The 13,039-nt window shown below is 33.6% G+C and overlaps 2 protein-coding genes across 2 annotated transcripts in view; one reads left to right on the plus strand and one right to left on the minus strand.

Moving 5' to 3' along the window:
- Positions 1–13,039, minus strand: part of LOC123668945 (putative fatty acyl-CoA reductase CG5065) — a 28,657-nt gene that overhangs the window by 2,660 nt on the left and 12,958 nt on the right. Inside the window, exons 2-5 of the mRNA XM_045602636.1 lie at positions 2,379–2,578; positions 1,607–1,915; positions 759–954; positions 265–463 (exon numbers count right to left, since the gene is read on the minus strand). Of these exons, the coding sequence (XP_045458592.1) occupies positions 265–463; positions 759–954; positions 1,607–1,915; positions 2,379–2,576 (902 nt within the window). The 5' untranslated portion in view covers positions 2,577–2,578. The remainder of the gene's footprint in view (positions 1–264; positions 464–758; positions 955–1,606; positions 1,916–2,378; positions 2,579–13,039) is intronic.
- LOC123668877 (protein asteroid-like) lies at positions 9,647–11,743 on the plus strand. Its single transcript, XM_045602569.1, has 2 exons — positions 9,647–11,366; positions 11,565–11,743. The coding sequence occupies exons 1-2, from the start codon at positions 9,647–9,649 to the stop codon at positions 11,741–11,743; spliced, it is 1,899 nt and encodes a 632-aa protein (XP_045458525.1).

Below are 13,039 nucleotides of genomic sequence, written 5' to 3' on the forward strand. Positions count from 1 at the left end.
ACTCGGGAAGGGAATCGAACCGACAACCTCCGGAGCAGAAAGTAGGGTCACTACAAACTGCGCCAACGGGCTGTCAGATATTTATATATTAATTGGTACCTATTAGTTTTAAAGTTTAATAAGTCATTTACTGAAGACAGCAATTTTTCCAATAAACATCTAAGTAGACTAATAATAATAATAATAATACTGTATTTCAAAATAATTATTAAATATTTGTAAATATTTTATTGGAATAAAATTAAAATAAAAAAAAACAATTACTTTTCTGTTTTCGATCCTTCAATCATACCAATTGCGATGAGTGCGTTGATAGCTGTATCTACAGGTACTACTTGCGCTATAAGAGTACCATCGCACAACATTGTGCGAATGACGCCTTTACCCGCTCCAAGCATAAGCCCTACTGGGCCGTTAAGACTGTCTACCCAACCGGGCATTGGCTCTTTATATGACGGGCATACTGAGAAACAAAGATGCTTATAAATAAAAACCAAAGAAGTAAAACGAAATGTTAAAAAAATAGTTTTTCATTGAAATAACGATAGATTATATTTCTGTGCATCATATAAGCCATATGAAATATATAAGTATATTCGTCTATGACCTTGTTTATACAAACAGTACACATCTCATTTAGAATTACCGTAACATTAAATGAATAGGTACCTACTAGTTTTACTTTAATTAGTCTTTTTTTTTTTAAACTAAATAAGATAAGACTTTAAAAAAGTACAGTACTATAAAGTTGCGCTTACCAATACTAGGCCGAACTATAACTGTGGGTAAATTACTAAATTCGCTTTCGACGACACTTTCAGCTAATCTTTTTGAAAAAGTATAACAGTTAGGATGGGGGCCGAGAAGGGAGGGTGTGAGCAGTTCAATCTGTTTCTCGTCCAACCATTCTATTAAATGCATTACCTCTGCTGGATTTACTGGTGGCGCATGCATCTGAAATTATTTTAAATTCAAATTATTACTGGTTCTTCTAGCTACTATGACTCTCTTAATGATGAAAAGTAGACTATATCTCCCTTCTGCATTCCAAATAAAAGGTGGCAAAATGCGTTTTTTCTGTTTCATATTTCTTTGTTTCTTGTGTGGTTACGACAGTAAAGAATATAGCTACCCCTCTCTTCCCGAGGGTGTCGTAAGAGGCAACTAAGGGATAACCCAGTACCATTACCACTTTGGAACTTAAAAAGCCGACCAATGGCGGGATAACCATCCAACTGCTTGATTTGAAATACACACGCCGAAGACGGGCAGCAGCGTCTTCGGTGCGACAAAGCCAACCCTACGGTCTCTAACCCGCCTACCTGCCCAGCGTGGTGACTATAGGCAACACACATGTGTTCATGTCATTTTTGGCGCGAACTTGTGGAGGCCTATGTCCAACAGTGAACTGCGATAGGCTGAAGTGATGATGATGATGATGATTTCTTTGTGTATTGCTATAGTCGAACGTGGTGTCATAGATGTTAAGTACTTTTTTACTTAATACAATTTACAAATTGGTGTAGTTATAGATTACGTTATTTATAACTATTACGTGTTATTTATAAGTTTTTTAAATATACTCTATAGTAAAAAAAAATCATACCTTCTCTTCTAAAACAGCGTAATCTGGATAACAGAAGGCCGTTGACAAATGAACAAATAGTACTAATTTCTTAAACTTCTTCGCTACATTGAGTGCTCTTTGGGTACCACATGTATTCATATTAACATTATCTTTAAGTGGCGCTTCCAACCTTAAGGTGGCAGCAAAATGGAATACAATGGATATTTCTTCGGCAAAATTATCTATTTCTTTATCAGATAGTCCAAAGTTATCGAATAAGACGTCTCCTTGGATTGGTATAATTTTTTTCAAAGTAGACGGTTTCTCGTTTCTCAAACGATCGAATAACTGCAACATAATACGCCATGAATTATCACGCTAGTATTTTCGGTATTGCTCAACAGAGTTTCGGATGACAAGTATTCGAATCTACGAATCGAATCTACCAACTCTTTACTTTAATTTGTTGATTATAATATGCGAAGATAGTAATTTTATGGAAAATTTTAATGTGTTTGTTCAAATCTCGGAAAAGCTTTAGTGTCCTAAATTAAATTTGTTTACGAAATCACGAAAAAACTTCAAAGCTTAATTAAAATTTTCAGTTTTAGTTTAATAAAAAAAAATAGTAAATAATTATTAAAATTTCAATAAAAATTGACTGCTTAATTGAAGTCAATTAATTATTTCAGTTAAAAAAAAATTATGATAAGCGATTCATATTTAAAAAGCATTTTTAAAAATTAATATACAGAATGACGACAAGAAAAATACAAAGCAAACAGGTATATCTCTCTATTCATTCTCTTACCGGCGAACGTTGCATATCTTCATATCTCTGCTGAATCGACTTTCCCTTTTTAGGTCTCATCAAGACGTAAATATTACCAACATCAGGGACGCTATATAGAAGTTTTTCCAAGAGAACTTTACCCATAAAACCAGTTCCACCCGTCACAAGAATATTTTTGCCTCTGTAAAAATCTTTTATCGACAAATTGGACGCCATATCTGAAGCAAATTAAATAATGGTTATTATAATTAAAAATATAAACTAAAGACGTAGTTTTTCATAATTTATTAATACTTATACAAAAAAATCGCATCTGGTAGTTACAAACCGCCTAAAAAAATTTCGTAAAAACTTGATTGCAGTTTCGCAGTCAAGTGGTAACACAGTTTCAAACATTGCATCGGATTTAAATGTGTAAATTAATCTTGCGCAGGTTAGGTACTTAAGGATAGATTGCATTGCAATGTTAATAGCGATCTCATGATAGGAAGTAATTGATAAAAATGCTGAAACCACTAAGTAAAGTTAAAAAAAGTTACGCTAGGCATACTTCGCTGCGTCACTCGTGTTCGGACTACGATATCTATTTATGTTTACCTATTATTTTTATATGGCATATAAATATGTTTTATAATATTGAAACGAGAGGTCTCTACGAGGCAAAAGTTATAGCAGGTTATAAAAACAGCCGTAAATTACTAAAGTAAGTTAAATAATTTAAATTTTAAATTAAGCAAATTTTGTAATACGAACAGACACGTAATAACCTCATTTACACGAATAAATTTTACGTTGACATTCAGGTGATGTTCTCAGTTAAAATTTCGAAAACACACACATCACATCAAGACATCAAGTAGGCATGCAACCAGATTATGAAAAAATCTGCATGGTTTATAGGTACAAACATTTGAACATGAGTTTGATAAAAATGTGTTGTGTGAAAATGTTTGATAGAATTCTATTTTTTATATTTGGTATTTTCAGAAATGTAGTTGAATATACTTACAACTATGTAAGTAATTATTATTACACGCTATTACTCTGAGTTTTAAAAAAGAGTCTACCTATATTTCAGATTAACTTTAAAGCCAAAACATGCTGCTTTAAAATTGTCGCTTACCTTTAAATTTGGAACTGTGTTACATAATTTTTTAACACATATTTATCTATGACTTACAAATAAATAAAATTGGAGGTCTGTTGTTGTCTGTATTGTGTATGGATACGTTGTGTGTATGGTGTACATGACACATATACCAAAATATCATTTTTTACAATTTATGTCTGGATCGATTTTGACGGGACTTTCATTGGCAGCTGATGTAATAAGGAGTAACTTAGGCTACTTTATTTTAGTAATTTATCTCCGCAAACTGAACAATAACTTTTTAAATAAATTTTATGCGGATGAAGCCGCGGGTACAGGTAGTTAAAACCATAAGTGTGCGAAAGTTCATACTCCTCCGTCCGCGCAATTTTCTTAAAAAGTCCTTTCAGTTAATAAACGCGTTATTTTACGAAATTACCCTATTTCGGTAAATTTTTTATTTGCTTAAGCGTGACAGTTTGCGTTACTCTCTTGTGGACATTTTTTACTATCGCAAGTGAAAACTGCTAACTCAGCTGCTAAGTCAACCATTAAGGAGTTCGTTTAAAAATATTTCTATAAAACTATCATCACACTCACTCACTTTAGCCTATCGCAGTCCACTGCTGGACATAAGCCTCCACAAGTTCGCGCCAAACATAGCTTGAACTCATGTGTTTTGCCCATAGTCACCACGCTGGGCAGGCGGTTTGGTGATCGCATGGCTGGCTTTGTCGTACCGAAGACGATTAAAACAGTCATTCGCTTCAGCCTGTAATATCCCACTAATGCGCATAGGCCTCTTTCCCCATGTAGGAGAAGGATCAGAGCTTAATCCACCACGCTGCTCCAATGCGGGTTGGCGGATATATTCCCTACTATGAGTAACGATCGCTATCAGGTGTACATGATAACAACCGGGACCGACGGCTTAACGTGCTCTCCGAGGCACGGTGGGGAGACCCACAAGGACTGCACAAACACCCAGACCACGGCAAACACCTGTATGGCCAATACAAATGTTTGTCATGTGCGGGGATCGAACCCGCAACCGCCAGCGCAACAGGCGCAATCCATGACCGTAACCGTTGCGCCAACGCGGCATATTAAAACACTAATTCCAGAGTAAGTTCTCTGATCTCGGATGGGTTCAAAGTCAAATTGAGTTGAAAGCAAGGCCAGATAATTTTAGTTTTGAGTTTTTATTAAAATAATATTAACTAATTTTATCAAATTGTTGAAGTATTAAAAAATATATAAGTAATACACCATTAATTTTAAAGTATATCGTATATGAAAGTATAGTATTCAGTATATGAATGATGAATTTTCTGTCTTTTGACAACCTGAAACTGAACTGAACTTCAATTTCTTTATACTAAAAGATCGGAAATATCGATAAACGAAAAAACATTGATAACGATTAATATTCATAGATGCATAACGGCTGCAAACAAGTTCTACACCCTCCATGGCAATACAGCCTGAGACATTCGCTTCTCTGGAATCAGCAACATTCATGTACTCATTAAAAAGGGTCATTGAGTAAATAAACACACATTGGGTTTATTTTAACGCATCTCATTAAGTAATTATCAGATAAGATCCTGTATCAAGTGCCCACAAAAATACACCCACCCACCCACACACACACACACACACACATATGCATAAAATTATACAAACGCATATACACCATGAAAAATATTCGGATTATCGGCACGTACATTTGTCATGGCGGGGATCGGCACCGTGACCGTTAAGCGTAATAACTCCGACCCGTATAAAGAGCAATGCCCAAAATAAAAAATAATTGTCAGTCGTTACGTAAGGAATAAAATAACGTGTAATAAAGAACAGAGTAGGCACACATAACTTTTATTATAATTTCATCTACATATTTATTTGTTACCCTGATTACAATTAGATGAAATATAATATTTTATAATTGTTTGTTGCTATGTATAACTAGAGATGTACTTTGTATTATTTCGGATAATGACTAAGTATAAAAGTTCGTAAAACTAAGGCATTTTGTTCTATTTATTAATTTTTACATTAAAAATAGTAAGTTAACAAAACAGTAATTTGGTATGTACTGTTTTACTTTTCAAAGTATAATCAATAAATCAAAAAGCTAGTACCTACTTAAATTTTAAATTTAGCTAGTTATTTTTAAAAAACAAAAGTTTTTAAGTCAATTACATGCGTCTTTTTTCTTTGATCGCATTATCGTAAGAACTAACTTTATAATTGCATTCAATATTCTTTTAATAATAAGAACAAGACACTAACTGTTGCAATACAAATACTCACAGTGTAGTGTTATATAAAAATGAAAGCCACATTAGAAAAATATAAGAAGCAGTGTTGGTCAAAATAAGATCGTCGAATGATTTGGCATTTTTTTATACCTTTCACCGACAAGCTGTTTTTTAAAAACGTGGTTGGCCACGTGCTTCTTGTAGAACTAATTTCGACGGAAATGGCATAAGACTCAACTATACTACAGTTTTCCACTCGTAAATTTTCCCGCGCGGGATAACGCGCTTTTTAACCGACTTCCAAAAAAGGAGGAGGTTCTCAATTCGACTGTATATTTTTTTTATGTATGTTACATCAGAACTTTTGACCGGATGGACCGATTTTGACAATTTTTTTTTAATCGAAAGGTGGTGTGTGTCAATTGGTCCCATTTAAATTTATTTGAGATCTAACAACTACTTTTCGAGTTAGGTATATCTAATAATGTGTTTTTACTTGACGCTTTTTTCGTCGACTTACGTTGTATACACCACATAACTTTTTACTGGATGTACTGATTTTGATAATTCTTTTTTGTTGGAAAGGAGATATCTCTAGTTTTGTACCATGATAAGGAAACCAGGATTTCATGATATGATCCCAGAGAAATCGAGGAAAACTCTCAAAAATCCGCATAACTTTTTACTGGGTGTACCGATTTTAATAATTTTTAATTTAATCGAAAGCTGATGTTTATCATGTGGTCATATTTAAATTTTATCGAGATCTGATTACTACTTTTTGAGTAATCTTTGATAACGCGTAGTTACTTGACTATTTTTTCGTCTATCTGCGTTGTATTACTTGTCGATGTAATTGAAGTCGGTTTTTTTTCGTTTGCCTGCAAACACAATTATTACTATTGATCTTTTACCGTTAGAATATAGCCCATTTCACTAAGTGATAACGTAGCACTTTCGTGATAATTTTTTTTTGAATAAAATCGGTCCAGTTGTTTTTGACTTAATCTATGTATTACAATTAAACGAAAATAAAATTTATCCTCGTTATACTAGTATTATAGACAATGTCTACTAGTCTTATATGATCTATACAAAAAAATAAAATTGGAGTGTCTGTTCGCAATATTAAAATAACCGCTTTTTACTAAATGCTTTTGGATGTATACATGGTACATATATCAAAATAGCATTTTTTACAATTTTTGTCTGTTTGTTCCGACTAATCTCTGAAACGGCTGAACCGATTTTGACGGGACTTTCAATGGCAGTTAGCTGATGTAACAAGGAGTAACTTTGGCACATTTATTTCACAAATTTATTTATTTTATAACTCTGCGAACTGAAAAATAACTTTTTTGTTAAATTCCATGCGGATGAAGTCGCGGGCACAGCTAGTTAATAATATATAAATGATTTTTCCTTTTATTAAAAAATGTGGTTATTTTTTTAATATGAAATAATCGTTAACATTTTAAGTTCCATAAAATAATATTCAATGGTTTATTTTTTTTACGATCTTAAAGACATTAAGTATTTAACATAAAAGAAATAATAATATTCTCTTCGACATACATTACATGTATAAGACGATTTATATTTGTCTTATATGTATAAGACGAATATTAATTTCGAAATTATTGCGATAAATGAGACTAACGATAGGCAAAGTTTGATTTCAAAGTTATCCAATTTTTAATGGGAGTTTAGTTTACCACTTTTACTTTTATGTGATGTAAGATTGAAATTTTAATTTACAAGTTTTACATAACGCCGAACTAACCGACATAAGGTAGCTGATCATAAGATTTCCGACCACTGGTGATTTCAACGGAAATCGCTCAGGAGACTTTTATCATCATTAATACATATAATAGCCTTTAGTAACACACATAGCGCCCAAAACGACGATTGTTAGAATGTTTGTCTGTTTATCTTTGCGTTTTTGTACGCTAATCGCAAAAACGTCTTATCCGATTTAGATGTGATTTTTATTAATATTGTGGAAGCAACTAAACATTTAGTGTTTGGTTTCATGTCAATCGGTTCATTAATAATAAAGTTATTCCAAGTTAAAGAATCACGTTGAGTATGTAAAATAAAAAGCCGACGATGTCGCAGGCACAGCTAGTCCAATATAAACCAAAAGATATATCCAAAAAAGCGGTCCAAAGTCTAGTGACTCGTCCGCGTGGACGAAGACGCGGGTAGAGCTAGTTTAGAATAAGATTTGTAAAACTCATTTATTTTTATTTTCTAAATGTATACATATGTTAAATATTAACTGAGGGGTTGGGCACAGTAGGAAATGTCTTGCTCAGCAGATACTGTAGGAAATATCATCTGGAGCAGCCCGACCCGAGAAGTACCTCCATATGGAAAAAATCTCGTAAAACATGGACAAATGCAGACCAAATTCTGATACAGGGTTATGAGAGTCTATGAGATCTGATAGATTCTTATAACTCGGTATGAGAATTTGGTCTACATTTGTCCATGTTTTATGATATTTTGTCCATAGGGCTCGACCTTACAGATGATCACAGCTAAATAATACCTACAGTTTTCAAGCAGTGTTGTGTTTCTGTGGTGAGTAAGGTAACCAGAGCTGCTGGAGGGATTGGGGTGGGTGCAAAGTGCCTCCGATGCTTTTGGTGTTGCTGTCTATAAGCTACTGTAATCGCTTACCGCTAGTTGAGTCGAATCTACGCTTGTTTATCGACCTAGTTGTATAAAAAAATATGTATATTAGTTTTTAGAATGTTATAAAATTCTGAAACATACATAAAAAAACATACGGTCGAATTGAGTAACTTCCTCCTTTTTTTGAAGTCGGTTAAAAAAAGAAATGAAGCCGTAACATTATGTTAATGCAAAGAATGTTTGTTGTAGTATGAAATATTTGTTTAATATATTACATTTCTAGTTAAGATGTTCATCTTGGTTATGGATTATCAAAATAATTTACATGACTGTTTTCTGTATTTATTAAAAATTAAATTAGATTATAACCCCAACCGCATTAATTTATTGATCTCCTTATTTTATCCATTGTAAGTAACATTAGCGACATCAAATATATAAAATTTTATTATTTAATTAAACAAAACTTAAAACGAAACCATTACTATTTTGCGCTCGGACTAAGAATTTTATTCTCTGTTACCTTTATAGGCCGCGTTCCACTAAGCGTCCGCAACGCCCGGAAAGCCCATTATATCGTTCCACCTATCGTCGTAAGCGATCGCTCGACGTCATAGATGACGTCACTCGTCGCGACCTCATCGCCCCCAAAATATAGGTGGGTCAAAGTTGCCTTTCATCAAAACATGGCGGGAATTTTAACAAAAACAACTATTAATATCAAATTGTGAATGATATCTCTCATTCGATTCTGCAAAAACGCAATAATTAATTTCCGGGAATCAATGTTGAATTAAGTTTTAGTCCAATCCTCGTGAAATATTCATTTATAACCTGACACCAAGCTGACACCCGAACCTGACGGTGCCCAAATATGCGTTCGTTTCGTTCGTTCGCCCGCGGCGTTGTTTATTTTAGTCGAACAGCGATTTCAGATTTTCAGGGGTCGTGATCGATGGCGTTGTGGGCCGTAGGTGGAACGCGGCCAAATATAATAATCAATAAGGTTGTTATTTGTTGGTACTGTAATCTCTGTCTCTAATTCACCGAACAATCTCCGTCGTGTCTTCTCCATCTTACGTGATATTGGCGAGATCATCTGTGCTACCTTGGAGTGAAAGCCATTAATTCTAAATCCATTAATAATTACGAGCCAGATAAAGATTGGAGACCAAAGAGTATTTTACACACTGAGCGAAGTTAAAATTAAATACACATTACACAATGAAGAGTGTTTTCAAAGTTTAAAGTTAAGTTCTAGTTTCTAGAACAGAGGATGGACATTAAAAATGGGTGTTCGTGGTTTAACTTCGTACGTGAATAGCAATCAAGACGTACTTATGAAAAGTTTTTATTTACACAACACAAATCTCATTATTGACGGTTACAGTTTATGCGCTCAAATAAACATATCAATGTGTGGCTATCCAGCATTTGGTGGTAATTACGATGTATTCGCCTCGTCTACAAGAACTTTCTTCAAAAACTTAAGAAAATGCAATGTTACTCCACATGTTGTATTTGATGGCTGTCACGAGCCAAAAAAATTGAAGACAGTGTTTAGACGTTTACTATATAAATTAAAACAAGCAGCTCAAGTGCATCCTGCGACGCAGAATTATAAAAAAATTGTTCCTTTTTTACTAAGAGATGTCTTCAGAAAAGTTATAAGTGATATGGAAATAAATTACACAATATGTACGTTTGAGGCCGATAAAAATATAGCATCATTAGCAAGACATATGAACTGTCCAGTGTTGAGCTACGACTCTGATTTTTTTATATACAATGTAATGTATATACCCTTGTATACATTACAATTTAATCCAAAATCATTAGACGAAAACGTTATGGAAGTGTTAGCTATGGAATGCAAAATTTATAAAGTACAATATTTATGTGATCACTTTAGAGGTCTTGATGAAAAGAGTCTACCCATACTTGCAACACTTTTGGGTAACGATTATTGTAGTAATAAAATTTTTTATAACTTCCTTTTTCATCTGAAATTTTGCGAAAGAGAAGAAAGGAAAAGTGAAGGACAAAGACTTATACCCACTTTGTTTAATTGGTTACAAAATGAAACACTAGATTCGGCTATTGTAAAGATTTTAGGAAGGTTTTCAAAAGATCAAAGCCGTGAAGTTTTTGCTATGATTAAAAATAATTATGAACAGTATAATTATGATGTTCAGGCATTAAAGCATTTTGATATAATGGAATGTGAGACTCTTTCTGAAACAAGTACTATGGAGATGGAAATTGTAAGCAATGGTACTGATTTTTTAGATTATTTTGATTATGATGAGGAATGGTTATGGCAGGATGATGAAGCTATTACTTTTCACAAGTTTGAATCAATTCCTGATTGGTTTGCAGAGAAAATTAGTTGTGAGAAAATACCCCCAGTTTATCTAAATCTTTATGCTCATCATTTACAAATTTGTAATCCACAGGCAGAGGATTTTACAGAAAGAGACAGTTTCCTATGCTCTTTATCCTTAGTTAGGTTGGCATTTGATATTCTAACTGATTTCTCTTATGACTACTGTTTCTACATTTCCAGAGTAGAAGAGGGATTTAAAGGAATAAAAATAAGTAAACAACATTCAATTCCGAGACCATTTGATGTATGTTTTGAAGAAATGAATGATGAACAATTGAAATTATGCTTTAAATATTTTTTACACTTTAAACTTTCAAATTTAGACTTGTCATTTATAGAGATGCTACCATCAAATTTTCAGCTCTTTATGATATCTTTGCTTTGGTGGATATCTTCCTGCAGTGTTCCCGAAGCACATATTCACTCTTTGATTATGTCATACATAACATTAGAGGTCATTGATGAAAAGACTGAAACAGCTCGGGACCATTACCTTTTCAACAACAGACATGCTAAGAAACTAGAGGAAATTAGAAAGAACAAAATTTCATATGAAGCTGTAGAAGATGAACTATTTCTTGATAAAAATAAAGTGCAATATGATGACTGCCTTATTGCTGCAAGTGAGATTATAAAACTTTTTAAAGTTGATGACTCTATACAGAAATGCCCTAAAAGTTATGATATTAAGAAAATACATTCTTTTGCCCAGTTTCAGTGTGTATTACATCAAATGAATTCTTTAAACACGCTATGTTCTAGACCATTTGAATCAATAATTTTTTTCAAAAGTTACAATGGATTATTGATATATAATATAGCCTTAAAGTTGCAAGATTATCCAGATCCTTTAAGTTTTTTTGATGATTACATAAAAGGTGCTACAACAGTGTTACTGTTTTATAAAAGTATTTATTCTGTTTATAAGAAGTTGACAACAAAAATGCATCTGTCAACAGTGCAATGGTCTAAAATGAAGAGAAAAACCAGGTGGGACTAGACATCTGAACAACACTAAAGTTATATTTATCCAACTAGCATTTAAGTGAATTTTCTTTATAATTTGTTAATAAAATGTTACATATGTTAAACAAGATGCATTGTCATTCCCTACATAATAAATACAAAAAAAAAAACTTAGTACATACACATATACAGGTGTCCGGTAATTAATGGATAACCCCGCAGGTGCTTGTGGAGGGGCACAGGGCCTATCCAGAAAAATAAAATAAAAAGAGATCTATCTGCAACGGTCTAGGATTAATTTAAAAAAAAAATTTAAGTACGAAATTCGATACCTTTGTTCAAACTTTTGGGCATTACGGCTACAAATTCAATAATAACGAATTGATTTTCTCTGGAAATAACCGTAGATAATCGGCCTTGCTTTGACGCTGCGTTGGCGCAACGGTCACAGCCATGGATTGTATTGCGCTGGCGGTTCGATCCCCGCACTTGACAAATATTTGTATTGGCCATAAACATTTGTATTGGGTGTTTGCCGTGGTCTGGGTATTTGTGCAGTCCTTGTGGGTCTCCCCACCGTGCCTCGAAGAGCACGTTAAGCCGTCGGTCCCGGTTGTTATCATATACACCTGATAGTGATCGTTACTCATAGTAGGGAATATATCCGCCAACCCGCATTAGAGCAGAGTGGTGGATTAAGCTCTAATCCTTCTCAGAAAGAGGCCTATGCTCAGTAGTGGGATATTACAGGCTGAAGCCTAATCGGCCTTGCAGAAATATTTTGTAATGCGCGTTAGCGCATTACAATATATTTCTAGCTGTTCACAACAACTGTTTCTTTTTCTTAAATACCTACTTAAAAATGAAAAATAGTGTATTCGAATTTTTTATGATAAACTTTGAGCACTTGTGGTATAAAAACATAGGGCATAGTTTAAAAAACATGCCTACTTCATGAAGTTTCTTAAATGGTACATATACCAAAATAACATTTTTTATTTTTGTCTGTCTGTCTAATCTCTGAAACGGCCAAACTGTTTGTTCCGGCTAATCTCAAAAACGGCTGGACCGATTTTGACGGGACTTTCACTGCAGATAGCTGATGTAAGAATGAGTAACTTAGGCTACTTTTATTTTAGTTTTTTGTTTATAACTGCGAACTGAACAAAAATTCTTTGTACGATTTATGTATTTTGGAACGGTCGATTTTTGATATGATATAAAAAAAAAGTTTTGTCAAATTCCACGCGGAGAAAGTCACGGGCACAGCTAGTTTTAACTAATAAAACCATTAGTTTTACGATTTATAAATTTAATGCTAGCTTTTGTT

The sequence above is a fragment of the Melitaea cinxia genome, chromosome Z (assembly GCF_905220565.1).
Source record: "Melitaea cinxia chromosome Z, ilMelCinx1.1, whole genome shotgun sequence".
NCBI classification, from domain to species: Eukaryota; Metazoa; Arthropoda; class Insecta; order Lepidoptera; family Nymphalidae; genus Melitaea; species Melitaea cinxia.